Here is a 19,585-nt window from a genome sequence, read left to right as displayed (position 1 = left end):
TTTATGGTCGCAAATATGTTCTATGGTTCAGTCTCCACCTGCAGCAATTTTCATTGAACAACCTCAACTAAACGCACTGTAACATAAATTTGAAAGTAGTGTTGGAGTTCTATTAATTTTAACTTAGTTTTGGTTTTAATATCCTGTCATGTGCCCTCTGTAGGTGTTGGCGCAGATCTTCATGTGACCACTCTTTGCCTTTTCTTGGTTTCTGTATGTTTGATGCATCACAATTTGAGTCACCAGACAGACACATCATTGATCGTCTGTCTGTTTGATACCATCTTAAAAAGGTTTGTATGGATCTGTTGATTTTCAGACCATTAAAGAATAAAATCTCCTGAAAATCCTCAATCTATAAACGTCTAACTTCTCATTTCGCTGCAGTGATGTAGCAGTGTCCTTACACTGTGACATCACTGTTGGGCGTGGCTACAGGTTCAAAACATCACACCTCAAGTAAACCAGATAACAACACTGCTGTGCAGCTTTTCAGTTCAGGTGTTTAATACCCTTTAAAGCCAACACATACACATAGTACTGCACAGTCAAAATTACTGAGTTGTGTAGATACATCTGTAACTGTGATTTATTGTAGGCACTGTTAAAACTGCTGGTGCATCAACTGCAAACACTGGAAAGTTGTTTTTCATATCACAGGGAGCAGTCGCAAATATTTTTACATAGTAATCCAAATGCAAAGCCTGTATTACTGAAAACTCCAGAGCACACAAAGTTCCCATCTGCTAATCTCAGATAAGACCGTGCACATGATCCAGTGGGTATAACTTCCTATTTACTTATAACAAGGGTTTATGAAGCTTTATTTTACATCTAATAAGGAAAATGGCATGCTGTTAGATAACAGCAGAGCTCAGGGAAACCATATTGTACGTGGCTGCAGATGTGATTGTTCTCATGGGTCAGCAGCATGAGGAATGTGAGGAACATGTATTTTAATGCTTCTGGACCAATGGCAGCTGTAGCCTGAGGCATCATGTTTTAGGGTTGTCTGTCTGTTTTCCTACTTTCTTGAACGCTGTATCTCAGAAACGCTGCGTGGGAATTCCTTCAAATGTTGCAGAAACATTCACTTGGACTGGATGAAGTGATATGATTTTGGTGGTCAAATGTCACAAGTCAAGGTCACTGTGACCTCACATTTTGACAATGTCCTTTATCAGGAATGCTCAGGGGGATTTCACTACATTTGGCACAATTATTAACTTGGACTCAAGGATGAGCTGATATATAATTTCGGTGGTCAAATGTCAAAGGTGAAAATCACTCTGACCTCGATAGACGTTTTTGGCCATAGTAAATGTATTGTTTATAACGTCCTTAATGTTGTATACATATTATTATTCCTTTGTATTTGTAAATTGGCATTTTGAAAATCCTTATCCGTTATCCGTGCTGCACAGGCATTGATGTAAACTGCAACTTGCCTGGTTGGCAGAGGCGTACAACAATGAGGCAATAATTCTAGCTTTTTCCTATCGTGCAGCATTGATCCCATTTGGGTTATTTCTTATGCCTTATGTTTGCTGTATTGACGTGCACAAGAGCCATCAAGAAATCATAACAATCAATCCCAGTCTTCTTCAATCTTATAGCTGCTCATAATGTAACTACTGCTCATTATTTGCATTAGCATTGAGATTCAGATGCTGATGGCAATGTTCGGACTTATAATAAATGCAAACACATCAGATTGTAACCTGATTGAGTAAATCAGCAACTATAAACATATTTACATGGATACAAGACTAAGCTACTAGTGAGAAAATATTTCTTTATGAGATTTAAAGCATTACTATATCAGCAAATAACATTTTCCAATGTGAAGATATATTGGACTGGCATCCTGACCAGACAGTAAAGTCTCACTCCCTCTGTGTCTGTTGTTATCTAAGCTCCTCTTCCTCAGCTGGACCCTCTGTGAGCCTGTTTATTTCACATTGAAATATAATATCTGCCTCTTTCGATTTTCTGCACTACGGGTCCTGAAATCCTTCAACAAGTGCACGTGCAGGTGCATGTTCAGTCTCTCGCTGTAGAAAGGTTGGCCCTCCTCATGTTTATGAAGCCAGATGGCTTCAGCTCCAATTGGCAGTGATGTCAAGGTGACGATCAGGGTGACACGCTGTATGTTCACCCCTTTCCTACACTGGGATGTCTTTCATAGCACACAAACAGCAGAACCACACTTGTCACCTGCCCACTGCAGTGCTGTTAAACCAGAAACACAGCAGAATCTATGAGCTACACACAGTGACATCACTTTGCTAATGATGTTACCAATGCTAATCAGCTGCTAGCCTCATGCAGGGCCGCTAAGAGAATAATGATTCACAACAGCCGCTAAGCAGATTTTTGACGCAATGAAATTACATACAAAGTCAATAGAATAGACGCCAAGCGCAGATGACGGGACACGATAGGCCCGAAATTCACGTGATTCGTTTCACTCGCTTGAGTTGAAATATTTGAACTTGAATGAAAAATTTGAGTGATCCAATGTTTCAAAAGTCAATCGGTGTTGAGAATGAAACTCACCGGAGACAGATCCTGGCAGTGACCCGGGCTACTGGGTCATCAAACTGGCAACTGTTGAGCCTCAGGCAGTGCTGGAAATGGCAGTCATTCAGACACTGTGAAATTCCCCAAGCTGTGTGCAACTCTGGATGATCTTGTGGACCCACACACGACAGAGCTGGCTTCTCTGGTCATTTCCACAACAGGTGCAAATGAGCAGTCACTTCAGCCAGTAGTCCTCTCCTTTTTTTTTCGGGGGAACGGGAAAATATTCGTGGTTGGCATTGAGAGAATTGTGAGTACCTTGCTTCGTATTTGGTGTGAACACAGAATAAGTTTTCAAAACATGAACCCTCTACCAACTAAAGCGTCTCACATTGAGCCTCCGACACTGACAGGAGCACCACCCCGCAGAGATAGATTTCACCAGTCTGCACGGCATCTAGCTGGATGGTTCTTTCTCTTGTTGTCTCTCCTGCACAATTCTATTAAACAGAAGTGTAATGGAACAACTGAGTGATGCAGACTCTTCTTTTGCTTAGAGTGTTATTGGGAATGCACATGCATCGGTCTAATTAATGCATCACTACGCTGTTGCTGCTTCCCTGGCTGTTATGAAGCCATTTTCAGGAAGCTGAAAAGCTCTTGAGAGTACTGCATGCAGCCGGCATGCACCACCAGCCATCTTGCAGCATTGACATTCAGAGGCTGATGCCTCTGGCTGCCCGATCATGATGGATTCAGATTGAGAGCAGAAAAGGCACGGAGACGCTCTGTGTTGCTAGAGCCCTAATGTATGAAAAAACCTGACTGTTGCAGCAGTGCGTTGTGGCGAGGAGAGGAGAATGCTGAGTGAGTCTGGGTTGTACAAGCCCACAGGCAAAAACGGATAGAAGCAAATACATGACGGGTCTCTCAATACCCTTGTTAGGGAACTGTGAAATAACGTATGAGCACCAGTGAAGTGATGTTTTTTAGTTTTGTTGAGGCGTGGAGGAGCGGAGGGGGAGAGGTGAGCGGCTAAAACGTTTCATGTGCACGCTCTGCATGTTTTTAAAATTGTGTTATTCACAGTCACCACAGTGGTAGTCGTCCTCTCTCTTCTCCTGTATGTTTGATACAGCTTGGAGTAAACAGAGAAAGTATATACTTTATACACAAGGCATGCAACGTGTTGATAAGGTTTAAAGGCACCTTTGATGGAGTTGGGTTCAGTAAAGAAAATGTAAGTAACAAACCACATAATTCTTTCTGCATAGTAGTAATGTGTTTACTTTATGTGTTTTAGCATGGTCATTTGGTTTTAGTGTAACTTTTGTATAGAATGTTTTTCTCAGTGCTGGAAAATCACAGGTGAAACATTAGTCATGCAAGTTAAACATGGGTTTCAACCATAGACTGTACATACAGATGGACGACGCGTCTCCACTTCATCCCGCCGTCCAGAAATAAAGGCAAAATATCCTGGATAAGAACGCTGCCATCTTGGAGCCAGTAGCAATCGGGGGAAGTGCTGTTGATACACGCGGTCAAGTAACATGTTTGTTTGATAAGACAAAGTGCCCATGCTGCATTGATTTGTCAGTTTACTTTACAACTATATGTCCCTCCCACTCATTAATCCAAACTTGTCTGGCGTCTATAACTTTTGACTCGTAAACTCCCATAAGTCTTGTGATTTTTGTATTTGAAATTATGCTCCTTAAGCCCAACATAAAACAGCCTCCCTCCTTTCTGTCTGAAATGTTGGCATCTCAGAAAGCCAAGCTATTAAGTGGAGCGAGATGGAAGTTTAGGTAGGCTGGAGTTAGACAAGGCCACAATGAAACACCACCTGCTCCTCTTTCATCACGGCCGTAATTACCACATTCCATTTCTCAAAGAAATAAACGATAACACGCGTGCCTGCAGCTTCTCCGCCCACTGCTATCTGCTACCTCACACGCTATCCTCCGCCTTCCTCTTCATCCTCTGCCGCTCTCTCTCTGCCACATGCACATATTAATTCCTCCCTTTATACTTGCGATATATTAGTCTCTCGCAAATGCACAGATTCTCGCTTGCATAAACACCAAGCCGCTCATTAATTCAATCTCTGGTGATGATTTATTTCCTCGCTCACTGTGCAAACAAACGCAGAGGCTCTTTTTCCTCGCTCTTTCTCTCACACTAATGTCTCAGTCCATCTCTCCTTGCTCGTCGTGGTAAATGGGTTGAAGTGGAGTCGGACTTGGCTGATGTAGCGGAGCTTCCGCGCACTGATTTTCAGCAATTGCCCGAGAGCCTTCCTCTGTTTGTTTTGGAGATAATGATAATGCTTCAGGGTTAGCACATCCAAGTCGTCGCAGCCTTTTATGGCCTCAACAATGACAGTGTGCAGATTAGAAATGACTGTTGCTAGAGATACAGCGCTAGATAGCCACTTGTTTGAAGACTCATTGTCACGCATACAGAGGTTTACAGAGTGGCAGGAGATAATTAAATGTGAAGATTTTAATATGTGATGTGAAATCATGTTTAAAATTATCCAGTAGGTGTTTAAATTACTGACAAATGTCTATTGCTCGTTCCGTTATGAATGGGCTGTTTACTTTGGCCTGTGGTGATGCTGGTCGCAGCTTTCTTTCTGAAACTGTAAAAGTGACCTGCAGTTATAGAGTTATTGAATTAAGTGGATTCTGTTTTTTTGCACCAATTTTCGAGTCAATGTTTTTCATAAAAAATAAACGGAATTTGCTCCATTACTGTTCATGTTTGTGGCTTTTATATAAGTTTGAACGATTTACTTACTGATGCCACGTTTAATTTATTCATACATGTCGACTATTTCAAATAAGTAAAAAAAAATCAATCATTAGACCCAAGCTCAAAACTTTTCATACTAAAATCTCTGTAATTCAGCTAAGTACATAGACCAGCAGCAACAAAAGGACCATTGCTCTTTTACTTTGTAAAAAAATTGCTAAAGAGGAAGTGACAGTATGAATTTTGCTGCCAAGACAAAGATGAGCACCTCATCCATCAGTCCGATATGGTGATATAAAAATAATCAAATCGGCAAAATGATCTGACATGCAGCCAGTTGCTGTAATTTATCAGAGTAGGTAGAAGAAGACATGTTCAACTCGGTCTGCAGACTGCATGTTAAGCCTCGCTCTCGCTCATTGCAAGGCATTGTTTGCCAGTTTATTCAAATTGTATTAATATTGAAACGTATTGCGTGTCCAAATCACACCAGATTCGACATTGCCCTTCATCGCGCCATGAAGAATACACATGCCAAGCGTGAAGCTGATAAGATGAAATGTTTGTGAGATATGCGTTTCACAGACAGACAGACAGACGTTTGTGGAACAAATGAGTCAATAAGCAGATGAAGAGAAAAGAGAAAAGCCAGAGAAACTGGTTATATGATCAGATTAGAATTTGCTCTGTGGATTTTGTAAATTGCTTGGTAAAAATGATCCAAGCACTATACTACACTATAATGGACTGCTAATGACTGTCACATTTTTTGTGGTCTCCAAATGTTTGAGGCATTACAGCCCAAGTGTGCATGGATTTTTGCGTTGTGGGCTTCGCAGCTAAGTGGGGAAAGACAGATTATCATTGCTGAAAGCAAATTTAGAGGCTCCATCTCTTACACAGCAGTTTTAATATCCCAGCTTTGAATATTATCTACAAGAGAGGAGCTGTCGGCATTGTTGCTAGCTCTGGCTGTGTAATGTCAAATCGATACCTGGTGCGTTTTGGGTTTCACAAATGAAAAATACAAGCAGATTTGATCAATGTACAAGAGGGATGTATGACTTGAGGCTTGTACTACTCGCGTAATACAAGACAGATCCATAGCACAGGCTCAGGTTAATCTGTGAGCTCAGATGAAATTTGGCACAGGTTTGACTCATTCTTATTGACCGAATAAGCCAGACAAATCTATGGGCTGGGGCGCTTGACAGAAGTTTAGAAATGTTAAAATATGCATGAGGAGTTTGCTTTGGAAAAGCTCAATAATTAAACACACAGGCAGACGAGCCTCTGAAGTGTCACTCTTCTTTCTGGGTAAAAGCTGAGAGTGACAGAGTGGTGGAGCACAACTCTTCATCTGTGACACAGGATTTCCCCAGAGGGAAAACACAACCTGGTGTAGTTGTTTGATGGGGAATTCCCACTTGGCAAGTTGAAAATATTGTGACATTCACTGTATTGAAAGTGCAACTCGCAATTATTTGTCATGAGCTGATTTATGGAGCCAGTAATTGCCTTTCAACAAAAAAAGATTATGGTTAATGTCATCCAGCTCTCATGTGAGGAAGGTTCGGGTGGATTTTTATTCCACATTTTAATAATTTATTGAAATGTTAAGAAGGATTTTATAAAGGACTTCTTCTGCTTCCTGAGTATCTGTACCAAAGCTGTTCCTGTTATTGCTGTAGATCACCAGCTAGTAATGCTAAAGGAAGTTTGGCCTGGGTTTCAGTGAAGAGCTACGAGCACCTCCAGACTAACAATTCACCTTACTTCACAAACATAAGGGAGGAAATCACACAAGCTATAGTTATCTGACGCTGATGTCTCCAGCTGACCTGCTTACAATGACCCAAAAATACAAAATTGGATCAAAGATTCCTGCTCTTTGTCCCACTAAAATATAAACAAAAATGTATATAAAAGAAATACACACAGATATCTTGCAAATATCATCTTATATGATATTGAAAATTAAAAGTCACTCATCCCCCCTGGATGTGGGTCCTGGTCTCACAGTATTTCCCAAAAGATCTCTGAGGTAATAATCCAGTTCTGGCAATAATCCTTTGTTGTGATTTCCTCAGGATCCGCTGCTTGACAAACCTCGCTGGGCGCTGGCCCATCACCTGCATGCTCAACCCTGAGGGACGTTACTTCCCCCATTTACAACATCCAAGAGAGAAAGATAAAAAAAATGTTTTAATAAAGATGGAAGTCCATTCCCGTATTGTATACAATAAACAGTTTATATTAGGTGAAAACAAAAAAGGAACAGAGTACTTGTCCCCATCACATGTACTATACAATAAAGCAGACTTAGACAGCCCTTTCAAGAGCAGTAGCCCAGCATAGTCAAGTCACTTCAAGTTTATTTAAAAAAAACATTTTCAAACAACCGCAATTGACCAAAGTACTGTAGAATAAAAGAAGACAGTTCGAAATACAAGAGAAGAATAAAAATGCTAAAAACAACTCAAGGACACTCAAAAGTGTAAATAATAGAAAGTTTCACTAAAGCTGAGGGTCAGCTATACAGTGAATGTACGATCAGCCTTATTACCCTTTAGCCTGGACTAAGCAGCTGATCAGAGGATCTGAGAGATCGGAGTGGAAAGGGGGCAGAGAAGCCTAGATATGTATTCAGGGTCCAGGCCATTTAAGTGCTTTAAAAACAAAGAAGAGAACCTTAACCTCATTACTATACTTAAGCGGAAGCCAAAGCAGGGATGCGAGTACAGGTGAGATGATGTCTCTCTTCCTGGTACTTTATCAGTCTAGCTGCAGCATTCTGCACAAGCTGCAGACATGAGAGCTTAGTTGATTTTATCGTTTTGGCAAACTTTAGATAGATGCTGCTCAGTTTTCAGTATTTTTTGTCATAAAATACTGCTGAGCTGTCAGCTGCAGCTCTATCTGACGCTTGGAAAAAGAAGCCTATCTGGGCAAAACCTAATTTCAGATGTAGTTGAAAGCTTTAAAACTCCTGAAGAAGCCAGGGAGTAGACTGTGACTTAATATTCCCTTTCAAATACTATTTGATCCAAAACAAACTTTCATATTCATGATATAAAGCTGGTTAATGAGAGTCTTGGGAAATAAAGCGTAAAGTCTGCCATCATGCTGTCGTTTCACTTGTCTAGCTAAAGTAACATAATCTCAAGTGTGAAAAATAAGTGGTAGTCGTGTTCCTTAAAAGTTCTCTTCTTGTGTTTAAGTGTGACCTGCGAGGCTCCACTCTGAAGTGAAGGCACTTTTAATCTTACATCAGAGTGGGGTTTGATGTGGATGATGAAAAAGATGAGAAGCTGCCTGTTATGTTTCAGGAAGATATAAAAAAGTATTTTTTTTAATTGGACAATTCATTCCCACAGGGCTCACTGCTCAGATTATATCACTTCCAAGTTGCTAAATTTAGGAATTCCAAAATATTCTGCATACCCATGGTACTGTAACATGATTTGGAAAACAGTGTCCACAAATAGATAACATCCAGCTTGAGCTTGTCCAAGTCAGATGACTGTTTGACTCACAGTCCAGATGTTGGCACAAGTGTCACTCCAGATGTGTCCAAGTGCACTGGATCCTGTGAAGACATGAAACCCAGAAAGTCAAAGTTCACCCACTGTTGCACCAAAACTAGCGGGGATATAAGCAGGTTTTTTTAAACATGGGTAAATCCCCGAGGGGCTTGAGTCTCTTCCTCCAATGAGACGCAGAGATTAACAAAGGCATAAACTAACAGTGTGTTTGGATCATCCTTGTCAACGAGTTAAGATTTAACATTTTCCAACTTAATCATGCTGAACCAATGGGCACAGTCTAATACTGCTTGAGAGTTTTAACATTCACAATACCATTGTCTGTAATTGTAACACCTTCCTTTTTATTTCGATTTGTAACATGGTGTAAAATTTGTTTCCAGGTAAATAAGGTGAATGTCTCTTGGCTCATATCAAACTAAATTTAAGTTAAGATCAAAATACTTTAATCGTCCCTCTATTACTGTTGGGGGTTCTTTATTATGCAGCTTGGTGAAGACCAAAATGTTCACAATGAGGGTTCAGTTTTTGTTTTTTTGTAACTTTTTTGTCTAACTTGCAACAATGATTAATATCAAGACTGAAATTTCACAGAAAGGACATTCAGTACTGTGTGTGTCAACTTTTTTTAGGATGGGGGCAGGAATGAGCTTCGATGCAGTTACACCCCTGTGAAATAAACAAATACATTGGGTTAATTGCAATAGATAATACAGGGACCATATGTATATGTAGTTCTCCTCTTCTCGTGTACTGTCTAAGTTATAAATAGTGAGTCTGTATATTTAAATCGATAAACCACAATATATTCAAATAAAAAAAGTCATATATCTTTACACTGCCCCTCTTTTCTACATTATACTTGACTATAATTCAACACCTTTCATTCTCTATCTCTTTCTTCATCCTTTCTTCAAACACACACCCTCCATCTGATCTCTTCCATCAGTCTCATCATCACAGATAATAACTACGTGACGTAGCATCTTGAAAATCCAGCTGGGAATGAAGTCATGCATCTGTTCTGAAATGATTATGATAACGTTGATTTAATTGCTTTATGATGCATTACTAGCTTTTTATAACTTGATGTTTCACACTTCCTGCTGAGTCTCAACAACACTTCAGTCACTTAGTTCAGGAGCAAAGACGTCAGACACTAACATGTCAGTATTTTCTGAGCCAGTGTGAAGTCAGTGCTGCGAATCTTTTGTTTGGAGCTGCTAAAAAAAACTAAAGGAAATAAATTGGAAAGTGCACAGAATCTACACCATCGATATATGATGGTGCTTTGCAAAAATAACATTGTGGGAAAAATTTAAGATGAATGGTTCTTTTAATTGTGTCTCTTGTTGTGTGTTTCCAGCCATGTTCACAGAGGTGCCTCATGACATGACAGCCCAGAGAGGGCAGGATGTGGAGATGGCCTGCTCCTTCAGAGGGGCCGGGATGCCCTCGTATTCACTGGAGATCCAGTGGTGGTACATCAGGAACCACCTGGACTGGACAGACACACAACCCTGGACAACCAATGAAGTAGGTTTCAAAGTAACATGAAGCTACAACCTTGAACACTGTATGTTCTTGTGTTTTAGCCATTAATGGGGATCAGGCGCCCTTTATCCTCCTGGGAAAATGACTAGGTTTTAGGTCAAATTTAAACTACTGTCAAAATGCATCGGCCCTATTTCACATAACAATAAATACAACAAGGAGAAAAATGACATGAACATACAGGATCCCAACATTATTGTTATAGTCAATATTTTGGCGGTATTAATAATTATTAAGGCAAAAGACGACCATTGAAGGGGAGGGAGCAGAGGGAGTAGCAGAGCTAAATTTGTACAGTAGCCGAATGATCCAAGAAGTAAAAACATTCACACTATGAAATGCTACCAAATGAACCAAAATTCATTCATAATACTTGTATTGAATTTGTAGTTTCACAGACACATTGTGTGTTAATAATTTTTAACAATAATATGAAACTGCGATAAGTTGATTCTGTATTTTATTTATATTTACATACAATAATTGTTTTTTTTCTTCATACTTCATTTTGAGTGGTTGTCATTGTTATGATTATGTATCATGTTGGTATTTATAGTTATACATTATATGAATTTATATACATATATGTCGGGGGGCTTCGCCCAGGGCGCCATACAAGCCAGAAGCGCCACAGCTAAATTGTCTGTACTCTGTCTCACACTGAGGCTCCAACACTATCAGGAGCATCAACCACAGACACCAAACTTAGATTAAATTGGCAGCAGCATGTGGATGAGACATGATCCATCTACCCGTCAGCACAGCAACTAGCAGATCACGTGCAGAGCCTGCTGTGTAGGGCTGCCCCCTGTTGTTGCAGTCCAGCCAAAGGTGATATACTTCTCAAAGAGTGATGCTTACCAAAGCGTGGTCTACTGTTGAATGCCATCTCTTCCTGGTGCAGTATAGTCTGCAGGGGTCCTTATAATTGGAATGTGTGTCCCACCTGTTTCCCAACATATCTACTGGCAATAGGGAAGGAGTCATTTGCCTTTTCTTTAAAAAAACAACCCTATATATTCACTAACTTTCTTGTAAAAACTTAATTTAAATTAGTGCCCACTGCCATGAAATGCCATCCATGTAGGAGGATATAAAGGACGGGGATATTTAAATAGTTAATACATAATATATTTTGGTACATAATCAGCCTATTTGGGTTTACACTCAGGACATAACTATTTAGTGACTTTCCCGGGATGAAACCCAAGCAGTTACTCAGTGTCACCTGTCTGGGGCTCAACACAGTATGTCCACTATTGTCTATACATTTCCACCTTCTAATATAAAAGGATTTGGATTAAATCCTTTTTTTCTTCTTGTGTTTTTCCTAGGTGGCTCCAGAGGAGGACATGCCAAAGGATGCTACAAAGATAAGTGTGAGTTAACCACTATCTGCCTTCATTGTTTGAGAAAGGCCTTTTCCTTGCTTTTAGTTTGTTATGATGAAATGAGGCAGAATCCCATATGATTACAATTAAAGTTTTTGTTCTGGATCATTCTCGCAGATTTTGTACTCGTGTCGTATTATATACACAAGGATTTTATTTTCACTCGATGACGCTCTCAGTGCAGTGACCGCTCCGGACGACAGACACATTAACATGTTGACTTTGTCCGTGATGGGTTTGTAGAATCCCAGCGTCAGCCAAAGAGCAGACAGCGCTGGGACTTGTGGGTGGTGTCCTCCCTGAGGGGGCACGGCCTGCGGCGCATCATCGTCAGATTCTCATAAACGCCCCTGCATCTTTATGAGTGCAACACCATATCCAAATAATTAACAGTGAGTGGGACCGGCTGGGAAGTCAGCAGAACTTTTTAAAACTCCTCTGGTGTCCATAGAGACGTTTAGTAACTCATCCAGGCGAACAGTTTTTCAAGCAGGGAGGACTTTTTACTGAGGAAGACAGCACATCCATACACTTATACCTGGTTCAAAATGTGTTTTTAATTAACTGCAAAAGGGAGCTGAATGTAGAACATCACAATTCACCAATTTCACAATTCCAAAAATGTGCAACTACTGGCTAACACTTACAATCTTTAATCTCTGTGTTTGTTTATGTTTATGTTTACTACCTCTTTAGGACCTTTTCCAGCAAAAACACTGACCATGTGAGGACCAGTAGACCCCATGGGGACAAAAGCCCGGTCCTAATGAGGCAAAACACAATTTCTGAGGTCCTGGTTAAGGTTAAGATAGATATGAATTGTGGTTAGGTTAAGTTTAGGGTCAGGCATGATCAGTCATGGTTAGGGATAAGGATTTGGTTAAACTGTCAACAGTTAATGAAAGTTTCTATTTTCTAATAAGGGAGGCGGGGAGGGAGATAGGTAGGTAGATATGTTGGTCGGTAGGTGTGGGTCGGTACGTATGTTGGTAGGAAGGTACATAGATAGGTACACAGGTAGGTAGGTACACAAGTAGTAAGGTAGGTACACAGGTAGGTAGGTAGGTAGGTATGTTGGTTGGAAGGTACATAGTATATGGAATTATAAATAGTAGGTATGTCAAAATAAAAATACATTCACATTGTTCTTTGTGTGTGAAAAGACAAACACACCAACAGACATGAAGCCTCTCTCCTTTCTCCCACCAGGCGAGCTGCTGCTGATTCCCTGTAATGAAAGCACCAGCTGTGGTTTGGGTGACTGAGTGTGTGTCTGTATGCGTGTGTATGTATGTGTGTGTGTGTGTGTGTGTGTGTGTGTGTGTGTGTGTGTGTGTGTGTGTGTGTGTGTGTGTGTGTGTGTGTGTGTGTGTGTGTGTGTGTGTGTGTGTGGGTGGAGCCGAACACTGCAGGCTGTGCAGCTGGAAAATCATTATGAGCTTTCTGTATATAATGGATGTTGGCCCGCATCTTTTTGTCAAACAAAAACATGGTAGCTATACTCTCACATATCTCGACACAAACTGATGATGAAGGTAGTGCTACAAAACAGTGCTCAGTGTTAAGCTTTTACATGCAGTCACAAACACACGTGCAGGGACCGTGTCCGGCACACATGCACACACATCCAGCATCTACTGGCGTCACAGGGAGGAAGGTGGGTGATAAACAAATTATTATTTATATCTCGGTGCGTCACATCCCCAGACTCTCATCATCTCAACTGGGTTGCTCTGTGAACTTGTAAAGCGTCAAGATGTGGTCCCTTCATACTCAAGGCCACAAATAGAATTTGTTAAGCCGCACCTTTTGTCTGAGTTTTGTGAGTGTTTGGCTGGGATGAAGAGGAGGAGGAGGAGAAAGTGCTGCCGAATGTATCCAGGCTGAAGTGATTTCAGAATTATCTATCGATCTATCGATCTATCGCATCTATCTATCTATCTATCTATATGTATTTAAATAGATAATTGTAAAATTGTTCAGTGGGTGGTACTAGCAAGTGAAGAGACGTTTGACTGAATTCAAATGCAAAGACGATGCTAATACAATTTCAGGAATAGTTTGACTTCTTGGGATTTACTGTGATTCGCTTTCTTGCTAAAGAGAGTATTGATATCCCTCTCAAGTGAGCACGCTCTGTGCTCTGATCTTGTTTTATCTGCTTTTTGTAAGCCCAGTTTCTCGCTTTTATCATTTCAACACTGCACAGGGACTGGAACTGAAAATGAGCCTTTTGTCTAAATCTGACTCACTGACATTACAATTTCTTTAATTTTAAAAGACTGGAGACATGGCTCTCACCAAAAGTAATAAAATACATATTACATCTCAGTTTTTTTATTTGTACAAAGGTCAAAGTCAACTTTATTGTCAATTTTATATAAATTAAATACTGATTCTCAGAGACCCTAGTTGTAAACATACAAGTACAAGCAAACCTGAGGATAAGGCTAAAACACAACAGATAGAGCAAACACAAAGGATAAGAGCTAAAACACAACAGATAGAAGCTAAAACACAATGGATAAGAGCTAAAACACAACAGATAGAAGCTAAAACACAATGGATAAGAGCTAAAACACAATGGATAAGAGCTAAAACACAATGGATAAGAGCTAAAACAAAACGGATAAGAGCTAAAAAAAAACAACAGACAGTTTAAATAAGTATAAATAAGTTTATTCTTGTATAAGCTTAAATACAAGAATACGTAAAAGCACAAGAATATTCATAATTAATGTGGTTTTACATAATGAGTAAAACTGTTTCTTAGCAGTAAGCATTGACTTGAGTTTCTTCTTTTGTGTATTTGGTCACATGATGAAAAAGACAAAGTTACTGTTCTCAGCCAAAAATTTGTTGGCAACTGAAACCACAAGCACTTTTATTCAGTACTTTGTTTTTTGTAAAAATAAACAGGTGTTGGTAGGTGGGTGTTTATTTATCTTGTTTCTAGTTTTTATGCTAAGCTAAGCTAACTGCTTTCTGGCCGTAGCTTCCTTTTTATAGACCAACTCTCGGAAGGAAAGTAAAAGCGAAGACAACCCAAACTTTCCAGTTCACTTATGTCTACTCAACATTAGCCTCACATAGGAAAGCGTGTTGCATGATTTTTGTATTTTTTGCTTGCCTGTTTTTATGTTTTAAGAATATATTCTGTACAGCAAGACACACCTTAAATGGTAAGAATGTGACAATCAAGTTTCTAAAGTAATTCTGGAATAATGTATTGGTCCGTTCTTCCATTGTCAGGAAGCAGAGCATCATATCAAAAGTACAAGTAATTAGTACAAGTATGATATTACTTAAAGTAAAAGGAATCCTGATGTGTTCAACAATGTCCACAGTCAGTGTAAGGTGGTAAGTTATAGCTGGTAGAAGCAGGACTGAGTGAGTGGGTGTACATTAGCACTTTCAGTGCCAGACAGCTCAACTGACTGAGCATCCATAGCACCAGTAATTGTTTGTGTGTGTTATGGGGAAAATGTATTCTCTTTTCTTTAGCTTTGTGCTTTTGCTGTGATTCAGCAGGTATTTCATTTTGAGGGCCCATCTTCAGCTACATATATAAATAAAGTGCAAAGACTATGAAGGACATCAGGATGGCAATGATGAGCTGGTAGGCAGGAAGAAAGAGAGACGCAGGAAGAGACAGAAGGACATATAGATACTGCAGATACAGATATTACGGTGTAGTTCAGTTCAGTTAACATCTTAATGCTTCTGCACTTGTGCTAACCATGTTTTAGCATCAAGCTAACACTTTTCCTGTATAGCCTTTTTTAGGTAGAAATCCCAGAGAATGTTCAGTTATGAGAATGTTTAGTTGGTCCGGAGTTTCTTGGAAATTCACCCAGGGTGTTCATGTGAGGCTTGGTGCAGCTGGCAGGATGTAACAAATTGATTCTGCTGTGGAGATCAAGTGTTTTTTAATTACAGCACATCAACACTGTAGTTTCTTGACATCTTTGTCAGCGTCTTTATGTTTTTTTTCATTTTTGCATCTGTCACGTGTTAGAAACAGCTTATTTGACACTGTTCAGCCAAAGTTTCAAAACCTTGTAGTGAGATTTAGATTTTTTTTAATAATTTCATCTCTTTCTTTGTGTATCTGTGCCAGGTTGTGAAGGTTGTAGGAAGCAACATCTCCCACAAACTCCGCCTCTCCCGAGTCAAGCTGTCCGACGAGGGCACCTACGAATGCCATGTCATCGACTTCAGCGATGACGCCGGGGCCCGCCACCACCGCGTCAGGGCCTACCTGCAGGTGGTGCCGCCCGGTGACATCATCGACAGCACGCACAACAACAACTTTGAGGCCGTGGACGACACCAAGAGAGGAGTGGCGTTCGTTGACGGTGACAACTTGGATTCTCACGGCAGTGGAGGGAGAGAGCACGCCCACGGCCACCACCATAATCACGGGCCCCACCAGGAGCACAGCAAGCAGCCTTCGTCATCGCCGGCTCACCAAGGCCACAGCGGCAGCAGTCAGCAGCACAAGGCGGGCAGAGAGCTCAAGAAGAGGGACGTGGACAGTAACAACAGCCACAATGACTGCACCAACGAGCCAAGCTGTGCGCTGTAGATGTCGGCTCATTACACCTGAGTGACAGATTACATGAGGATTGCATAACATGATGTGCGTCACAGCATAAAAAGCTATTCTTCCCACACAGTGCAGGCCTGTGCACGAATCCCCAATCCCTAGAAATGTACAGTATGGTTTATTAGAGCACGGAGCTGTGGGCTGTGCAGGGAACGTAGCTTTTTTTGCTGGGTCTGGGTCCGACTGCTCACTGTCTTTAAAGCCTGGCTTCACGACATTCAGCATAGGGGGTGCTGACGTGTAGATCCAGGCAGGGCCTACCTGTTCCTGGTCTCAGCACCAACACAAAAAAAAAAACTGCCCTCCTATTAACCCATGCTCTGTTCCACTCTTGTACTTTATACACAATCCCGCTTTCATGCTCAAACTTCTTCCACTGCCTTACTCTGTCATGTGATACTCCCTCAGAAAAAGCATAGGCTAAAATTATACCCTTTGAAACTGGGTATATCCACAGTTAAAGAAATCGTTCCTTTCATTCTGAGAGTGCACTGAGTGAAATTCGACCATTAGTAATTCTTTCCTTGAAAAGCAGAAGCTTCATTACATCTTTTTGTTCAGTAAAATAATGGTCATGAATGTGGTGCAAAGTTTATCAAGGATGAATAATACGTCCTCTTTTCAGTTCAGTTGGAGTAAATACAGTGGAAGTGTGGAGAGCATGGGATTTCTACAGCCATGATTGTGCAGAATTCTAACAAGCCACATTACAGGCTGTATTTCCCCCCCACAGCACTCAAAAGTGCTGTGGGGTGCAACAGTGTGAATTTTGTTTATCCACCCCTCGTGCTGCAGGTTCGATCGATTCATGGCTGTTCAGGCAGAGAAATCAATGGAATTGTTCCACGCGGACGTTACCTTTTTGGAGAGCCATGAAAAGATCAAATCCGTACGACCAAATTAAAATTCTAATTTTGAATCTGGACTAGAAAGGAATAGAAAAAAAACGGATCTTGGTGCAAGGTGGCTCTGGCCCAGTGCTCATCAATCATTAAAAAGCCTCAATCCTCTCCACTACAAGCCTCTAATCCACTCTGTATATATGACTGTATAATATGAAATAAAGTGAGTGCATGTTCAGCAATTTTCTTAAAAAACTTTTTCAACCAACCATACACAAAGACAGTGTGTTAGTTGAGGATATTTTGGTCATTTATTAGTCTGTTTCATTTCAAAGAAATCTGTTTGTTTTTTCTTACAGCAGTTTTCTGTTGCTTTTCTGCTCTCCAAAAGTGCTGTACAGACAGATGAATGACATATTCTCTTCATAGCTGCTCAGACAGGGGTTTCCCTAATGTATCTTAGTACTTAAAACAGTCTTTCTTAATAAACTACTGTACTGGATGTGCAGCGCTGCAAACATGAGTGTTACCATACTTTGTTGAGCCTGAACACGGGATTCATTTCAATGCAATTTGGGACTTGGTCTGAAAAGATTTGACAGGCCACTTTACTTCTGCCATTTTTTGTAACCTGATGATAATCTCTTTGCATAGATGCTTGTGTGAAGTGTTGGCTGGGACAAATCTGCAGGGATCAAATGGGACAAAGTGATAACATGAAGCCTTTTCATCCTGTGAGAGTGAAAAATAAGAGGAAGGAGCTGTTAGTGAAACCCTGAAATTGTCCGTCCCAAAGTATAGTCTGTGTCTTGAGTCCATATAGGGGGTGTCCATCGGAGGAGCAGCAGTGCTTGTAGACTGGGAGGTCATCGGTCAATGGGATTGTTTTTATCAACCTGTAACTTTGATTTGATGTTTTGTAAAGAAGAGAACACTGTAAAAAAAAAAAGAGGGACAATGTACATTTCTTCTAGAATGTTTGGTCTCACACTAAGTGTATGCCTTTATCAAATGAAATAAATTGTATATGAAACGGAATCTTTTCTCGTTCATTTAGAAAATGTGAAAATAAACATTCATTCAGTCTCCTGAAGAGTCACAGCTTATTTTTATCTGAGGGGTTATTATCGAAGAGGTGTTTGCTCAGGTCTAAGTCAGCTGTTGTTAAGCTTTTAGCTGCTGTGTGTGTCTGTCCATGTGCGTTAAGGAGAAACGGTATAAGACGGTGTGTGTGTTTAATAGGTGCTGCCAAACAATCTCCCCCCACTCCTCCCATTGCTGCTGATGACTAATGGTGCTATTGTCAGCCCTGGCAGCAGGATGAATAGCAACAGCACAGGACGAGATAAAGAGGCGCTGTGCAGCGCCCGCTGGAGTTAAGTTAGGCCGGCTTAATACAAAACGCGTGGCAATCTTGTTCACCCCCACATGAGGAGGCTCGAACATTCATTATGGAGCAATGAGGTGTGGAGGCACCGGGCTGTGAGGTGATGCGATAATGGAGGGGGGCTTCCTGTTTCCTTCACGTACACGTCTCGAACCCTGTAGGGCTGAGTGATCACATGTACAATGATAGATTGCCCAGTGTCCCACTGATTTCTCTGTAGTTACAATATCTTGTCCACCTTGTTATGGCACATGTGGTGTGGGGGGCCAGGGTCGCTCAGAGGTTCATGAAGGAAGCGCCTAACGGGGCAACAGTGCATCTCCACACACCATAGAGTCCTGTTTCATTTTGTGTTGGTTACACACACACACACACACACACACACACACACACACACACACACACACACACACACACACACACACACACACACACACACACACACACACACACACACACACACACACACACACACACACACACACACACACACACACACAGTACTCAGTGCAGTTCATTACAGAGTACAGAAACATCATTACTGAGTAATAATGCAAGAAAAAATAAGGGGAACAGGGAAAAGAGAGTTGTTAATACAACAGTTAGTTAGGCTTATAAATAGTACAGGGCAGAGATAACTCTCATAAAGCCAGTATAATTTTCTCCACTTAATGAAAGGCAATATATCATATAGTAATTTAACTTTAAAAAGAAAAAGAAAATTTTTATATAAGTGAAAGTGTCACATAGTTTGGATCCTGGGTCTTAAATCTGGGGCCACTTTGTCTTGAAAGATGTTTGAACCCCACCGTACATATAGTGAAAGGACATGTAAAGTAAGCCTGTAATTATTTAACATTTCAAAAGTACTTAAGATGTAATTAAGCTAGCGTAAATTCAATCAGGAAGACTATGTCCCATTCACACTTATCTCTCTCTCTCCCCTCATCTTCTAATCAGCTGCCTGTCGGGTG

General features: G+C 40.7%; 1 protein-coding gene across 1 annotated transcript in view; it reads left to right on the top strand.

The window, feature by feature from the left end:
* The window catches only part of LOC118110991 (V-set and transmembrane domain-containing protein 2-like protein), a 48,306-nt gene extending 29,996 nt beyond the window's left edge, over positions 1-18,310 (top strand). Inside the window, exons 2-4 of the mRNA XM_035159198.2 lie at positions 10,195-10,364; positions 11,717-11,761; positions 15,894-18,310. Of these exons, the coding sequence (XP_035015089.2) occupies positions 10,195-10,364; positions 11,717-11,761; positions 15,894-16,361 (683 nt within the window). The 3' untranslated portion in view covers positions 16,362-18,310. The remainder of the gene's footprint in view (positions 1-10,194; positions 10,365-11,716; positions 11,762-15,893) is intronic.
* Positions 18,311-19,585: the final 1,275 nt, after the last annotated feature.

This window comes from Hippoglossus stenolepis, chromosome 6 (genome assembly GCF_022539355.2).
Source record: "Hippoglossus stenolepis isolate QCI-W04-F060 chromosome 6, HSTE1.2, whole genome shotgun sequence".
NCBI classification, from domain to species: domain Eukaryota; kingdom Metazoa; phylum Chordata; class Actinopteri; order Pleuronectiformes; family Pleuronectidae; genus Hippoglossus; species Hippoglossus stenolepis.
The sequence above is the reverse complement of the archived record's forward strand: the minus strand, read 5'-3'. Positions and strand labels throughout refer to the sequence as shown.